Source organism: Lepidochelys kempii, chromosome 7 (genome assembly GCF_965140265.1).
Source record: "Lepidochelys kempii isolate rLepKem1 chromosome 7, rLepKem1.hap2, whole genome shotgun sequence".
Taxonomy (NCBI): Eukaryota; Metazoa; Chordata; order Testudines; family Cheloniidae; genus Lepidochelys; species Lepidochelys kempii.
The window spans coordinates 58,365,466-58,371,465 of NC_133262.1; the positions used below are offsets into that span (position 1 = coordinate 58,365,466).

The 6,000-nt window shown below is 46.8% G+C and overlaps 1 protein-coding gene across 3 annotated transcripts in view; it reads left to right on the forward strand.

Moving 5' to 3' along the window:
• The window catches only part of ZNF488 (zinc finger protein 488), a 32,524-nt gene extending 30,659 nt beyond the window's left edge, over nt 1-1,865 (forward strand). For all 3 annotated transcript variants that reach the window (XM_073354887.1, XM_073354888.1, XM_073354889.1), the window contains one exon: nt 467-1,865. In XM_073354887.1, coding sequence (XP_073210988.1) covers nt 467-1,635 — 1,169 coding nt within the window. In that variant the 3' untranslated portion in view covers nt 1,636-1,865. The remainder of the gene's footprint in view (nt 1-466) is intronic.
• The last annotated feature ends 4,135 nt before the right edge of the window (nt 1,866-6,000 follow it).

A 6,000-nucleotide genomic window follows, 5' to 3' on the forward strand; every position in this document is an offset into this window, starting at 1 on the left:
CAACTAGTAGGGCTGTCCCCTTATGCAGGCTTCCCGAGTGTTCTATGGAGTAGAGAGAGGTGCTGCCACGTTTGGATTCTGGTTTTGGATCCACAGGGTGCTTGGAGCTGGGTTTCTCATCGAGACCATTGTAAAGATGATTTGGCTGTTGGCAAGATCAGGCGCAGATCTGGGTTTTGGGCTTTGAGCTGCCACAGAGTTCGAAGGGTCAATTCAGGCCCGTGTCTGCTGTGAGCACATGACTCAGCAGCCAGCATCGGGCTGTAGAGCGTATGGAAGGAAATGTATGCAAGGTGCCTCCTGTAGCAAGATGGCACCTGACCCTGCACTCCGGTTAGCTTGACCCCAGTGTCCCAGCAATGGAGTTGCTCCTGGTTTAGACTAGTGTCAGCGAGAGCAGCCAGGCCTTAGGAGCAGGCAGGACTCTGACTACGCAAAACTCAATGGCTATTTTCTGTTTCCGCAGAGCTCAGGTGCCCGGAATGCGAGCAGGCCTTTAAAGGTGGGCACTCCTATCTGGCCCACGTCCGCTTCCTCTGTGTCCCAGAGAAGAATGCCCCGCCGTGGAGAAATCTGCAGGAGCAGAAGGCTTGGAAGGGCCACTTGCCTGAGCAGGCCACAAACTTCCACAGCCTGGCAAGGGATCTGGAGGTCAAAATAGCCATGCGGAGAGATGATCCCCGTGGGCTGCCAGGGGAGAAGAGAACAAAGTCGGAAGAGGCAGAGAACAACAGGAGCAGGAAATCTGTGTTGCTGGAGAAGACAAATAACCTGGGGGAAGCTCACAGCTATGGGGGCAAGGAGGAGGCGGTGGGGGAACACGCCTTGGCTGGCTCCGTCTGGAAGCTCAGCTCAGGGAAGCTGTCGGCGAAGAAGGATGCCTTGGAGCAGAAACAGAGTGCTTTCACCGAGGTCAGGAGGATGAAGGACCGGTTGAGGAATGAGAGAGCGAAGGAGGTGGAGCAAGGGGGTGGCCTGGGCCAGTTTGGCAAAGAGCAGATGCCCAAGGACGTGGTACTGAACTCCTCAAGTAGCGCGTTCTCCTTCGTATGGCCCACCCGAGCCCGGGGGGAACAGAAAAGTGCTTTTAGCAAGCCAACCAAGTGTCTGGTGGACAAGCCTGCCGGGAATTCTTCCCATCTCATGAACGAGCTACCGAAGAGCCTGGGGGAGTTGTCTGGCTTCATCACCACAGCAGATGTCATGTGCTATGGCAACCTTTTGAATTCCACGTTCTTTGTCGGTGACTTGTGTAATTCTCAGGCACTGCAGACGAGCATCAGCCGGAGCAACGCTTTCCCATGTACCTCAGAACCGTGGCCAAAACCAACTGGGGGGCAGCTGCAAACCACCACCACCACCTCCTCCTCCTCTTCTTCTTCCTCCTTGACTCTGCTGCCGCCCACCTTCACGTCCTTCGGGGTGGCTGCCCAGAACTGGTGCGCAAAATGCAACCTCTCCTTCCGCATGACGTCCGACTTAGTCTTCCACATGCGGTCCCATCACAAAAAGGACTACTCCTCGGCAGAGTCTCAGTGCAAGAGGAGACGGGAGGAGGCGCTGACGTGTCCAATCTGTCACGAGTACTTTCGGGAACGGCACCATTTATCCCGACACATGACCTCTCATAATTAGAGCTGGGTAGATTGATCTGACTGCAGGACCAGCTTGGGGGGGTGGGGAGGGAAAACGTTAGTTGGTATCATTATTATTTTTTCCAGTGTTTAAATTAATTTCTTATAGGAAACAGCTGTTTACAATAATTTATAATCGATGCTTCACAAAAAATATATGTTTACATGAGACCAAGGGGTCGGCGGTTTTGAAAATGCAGCCAAGCGCTTGTTGGTATATTTTTGAGGAAATAAAATGATGAAATTAATTGAAATGTTTTATTAATTTAGGCTAGAAGCTGCTGCTTTACAGACAACAATCTGTTGCAGCCGCATGTGAGATGTGCCGTTATATGCATATGCAACAATTAGAGCTGAGCCAATAATTGATTTTTTTTTTAATCATCTGAAAAAAAATCAATTAGTTTTGTACCCAAACTGATTTTTTTTCCCATTTTTCTCCCCAAAACAAAAAAATGACAATGCTTTCTTTGGGTTGAACAAAACTTTCCAACATTGGTTTGAAATGACGTTTTGACTTTTTTCAAAAAAATGTTTCCTCATTTTTTATTTGGCCAAAATTATTCATTGAATTCAACCCAAATTTATCAAGTGTTTTGGTTGCACCGAAACTCCATTTTTCAGTGAATTTAGTATTTGACAGAAAATTTTCACCCACTTCTAGTAACAGGGGCTGGTTGAGTGCCAGCAGGCTTGAACCTCGGACACTCGGCATTAAAAAGCTTCAGACTCAAATACTTAAACTAAAGGAATAACACCATTTGCTGACAGATGTAGTAGACTGTTATCCTCTTATGTGGACCAGACTCTAGAGGGTGCCACTTTCCTAGCTTGGGTTGTGTAAAGGAAATAGACATACTTGATTACAGTGATTGGCTTGAAACGAAACCTCGACTCTGGCCTGCCCCAGGGCTGCTGAAGGGAGTTGTGATCCAAACACCATCTGAATTGTGTAAACACCCCTCTTCTGTAATGGACCAAACCAAACTCAGAAGAGGATGTGATTGAACATCAGTAGATCTGGGTTCTGTTCATACTCTGCAAACTCTGAAACGTCTTTCTTTAAACCGAGATCCAGATCTCTATGTTGTGGCTTGTGCTCACTGTTACCAAATAGACACAGGCCCAAATTCAGCCATGAAATTCACTGGGTTTGTACAGGTACAATGGAGGCAGAATTTGGTCCATTGTTCACTACTGGCCATGTTAATGCCCTGATCAGGGTGAATGTATCACCAGTGCCCTCTGCTAGATGGAATCAGAACTGCTCAGTTCTGAGTTACGGGCCCTCTACTGCTAGCAGTTCTTTTGCAAAGTAATAAGGAAACATAGCAATTGTTATACTGGAGCAGAGTATCTAGGCCAATAGCCCATTTCCGCCATGGGACAGCTGTTTGTTAAGAAGGTGTTAAATTCCCAGGAATGGACAGTTATGGAAAAACCTGCTGCTGGGGAAATTTATTCCAGCCCCCATCAATTAGTGCTCAGTTTATTCCCTGAAACATGAGGGCTAGGTCCCGTACGAAAAGAAATGCTACCTCATGGTACTCGTGGCTGGTCTCACTATAGGCTGTCAATGTTTAGGTCTGCTCAGCTCTTGACCTTTATCTTGTGGCAGTGAGTTCCACAGGCTAATGGTATGTTGTGTTTTTAAAATAAGCATTTTCTTCGATCAGTTTTTACATCCGTCATCTTTCAGTTTCACTGCGTGGCCCCTTGCCCTCGTATCATGCCAAAGGTAAAAATAAGTGCTCGATCCTCTTTATACCACGCATGATGTTGAATCCCTTTATCACGTCCCCTCTTACTCATCTTCTGTCTAAGACAAACAGTTCCAGCTTATTCAGTCTCTCTTCAGATGTTGACTTTTCCAGGCCCCTAATTCTGGCTGTCTGTCTCTGAACTCCTGTTTATACTATAGTCTGCGGGAGCCGGGGAACCAGAGCTGCACCTAGTGTCTTAACTGAAGGAGTCCCACTGAAGTATATAGGGCAAGTGGCTCAGCAGTCGATCTCCCTTGATGTCATTGGGAAATTCGGAGTGGTCAGGAGCACACCTGTGAAGGCCTAGGTGGCTGGCAGTTGGATCCAATGCGCTATTACACTCCCTGTCAGCTCTTGAGAGAGCTCCATGAATCAGGGGGTGTCTTTTTCCCAGCATTCATGGGTGGAAGTTTCCCATCCATATAAATGCAGGCCAAAAACCAAGCTAGACAGGCCCAGGCTTTACCCAAGATAAGGCAAGGGAATGATTACATGTGACAGCTTGCGGCTTATGCTCTAGAACTGAGAGGAAGCAAATTGAGTCTGGGAGGTCTGTTGGACTGTAGAGCCGTCTTCCAAGGGATGTGGTGGAAGCTCTGTTCCTGGAGTCATTTAGAACTGAACACGCAGTGCAAGAAATAATCCTGCATTGGGCAGGGTGAGATGTGATTTCCCCCCTCCTCCTCGCCCCCTGCATCTTTTCCACCTCTAACGTCTGTGTCCAATGAAATTTATCACATAAGGAATTTATTCATGTCTAAGTTTTCTGGGCCAAACTTAGCTCTGTCTGGCTTTAGCTGGGAGCTGGCCTGTCAAGGAGAAGTCAAAATCCATAAAGCGTAATGAAGAACTCAGTAGAGTAGAAGTGTTCATATATGAGGAGGATTATGGCTTCTGATCTCACCCCAGTGCAAAGCCAGGAATAACTCCTCTGAAATCCAGGGTGCTATTCCAGATTGACATTTGCATCTTCTGAGATCAGAGTCGGCCCAGGATAAGTAAGACAAAGGCCATTTGATGCAGCTGTGACATAACATTTTCTCACACTCTTGTAAAAAAAAATCCTGGATCTTCAATGACCATGTGGTTAGGGCCTTGGTCTTGCATGTCACATGGAAGTCAGCACCTCCAGCTGCACACTGCTCTCTACCCCTGTGTTGGGAAATTACTTCAATACCAGCTCAAAGGGCCAGATTCAGTAAGGCCCTGCATCTTGGATGCCCTGAAGACTTTTCTTCACAGGTTATGCAATGCCATTGTTTTCTTTGAGGAGAAAAGTCATATTTTAGCTAACCTGTTTGTGGGAATCCCTTGCCCATAGGAACTCAGCCATTAGCACTGTGTAAATACCTCCGGTATTAGAAGGGGGTTGGGGGGAGATAGAAGTTCCACTTTATGAAGGACTTTGAAGTTTTGAAATTTGGCTGTGTTCCAAATCGGAACAAAACCCAGCAATTTCAAAATTCCAGGGGGAAAAAAAGCATTTGGAGTCGTTCAAAATATTTAATGGCCCTGTTAACTTTTAAAAATGTTGTGTATTGCAGTACAATATGCAATATGATACAACAGAAAAACAACTGAAGTGGCAAGTCATTTCTAAATAAAAACCTGAAATGGTTCATTTTGAAGATCTTGAACCGGGATGTTGGAAATTGTTTTCCCTTCAATGGAATGCCAGTGAAATTGACCTAATTTCACAACGCTGTTAGATTTCAACAGAACTGCACAGTCTGGTGGAATATGGCTCCACTGAAGTTCCATCTGTTAAACTAGGGTGACCGGATGTCCTGATTTTATAGGGACAGTCCCGATATTCAGGGCTTTTTCTTATATAGGCGCCTATTACACCCCACCCCGTCCCGATTTTTCACACTTGCTATCTGGTCACCCTATATTAGACACACCAATAGAAAATAGAACCAGATCTGAACAGTGACAGAAGCCGCTTGCAATCCAGAATTTAAAACCAACAAGTGCTAGGGTGATTTTGGTCAGCGTTTACTCCTCGTGTCCCTCCTCCCCTGTGAAAGGGTGAGTGAAAGCAGCCCCCTGGCATGTGAGGATTGCGAGTTTTCCTCTTGCACATAGGGAGGACCCATACTGCAGATCTCTGCTGTGTTGCCCTTGCTTATTGGCAGCTGGAGCAAATAGTGATCCATATCTCAGACATTGAGTCAACCAAAGTACATGGTTATTTCAAGCAGAAGCAGCAGTGCTCTCCTGAGCAGGGCTGGAATGCACACAAACCATTGACTGATGAGAGACTTGATGGTCCCAGCTCAGTTGTCAGCCCCACCTGTGCTGATAAGAGAGAGCACTGGTGAAGCCCCAGTATGCACAATGAGCTTACACATAAAGCTCGCAGTGCAAGGAGGGACCACATCTTTCCTCACGCATCCATGCTTAAAGAGCCTCTCGTCTCAGCCTGCTAACATAATCCAGTGTGTCCGCCCAAGAATGGAGGGATTCGATTTCTTGCAGAACCAGCTGTTGCTGGAGAAAGGAGGAGAAAGCCAAACGGGACAAAGAAAAACAAACTTCCTACAAGTGCATCACCCGGGAAGTGTTTTCAGTCCACGTCTAGGAGTCCGAACATTTAACTT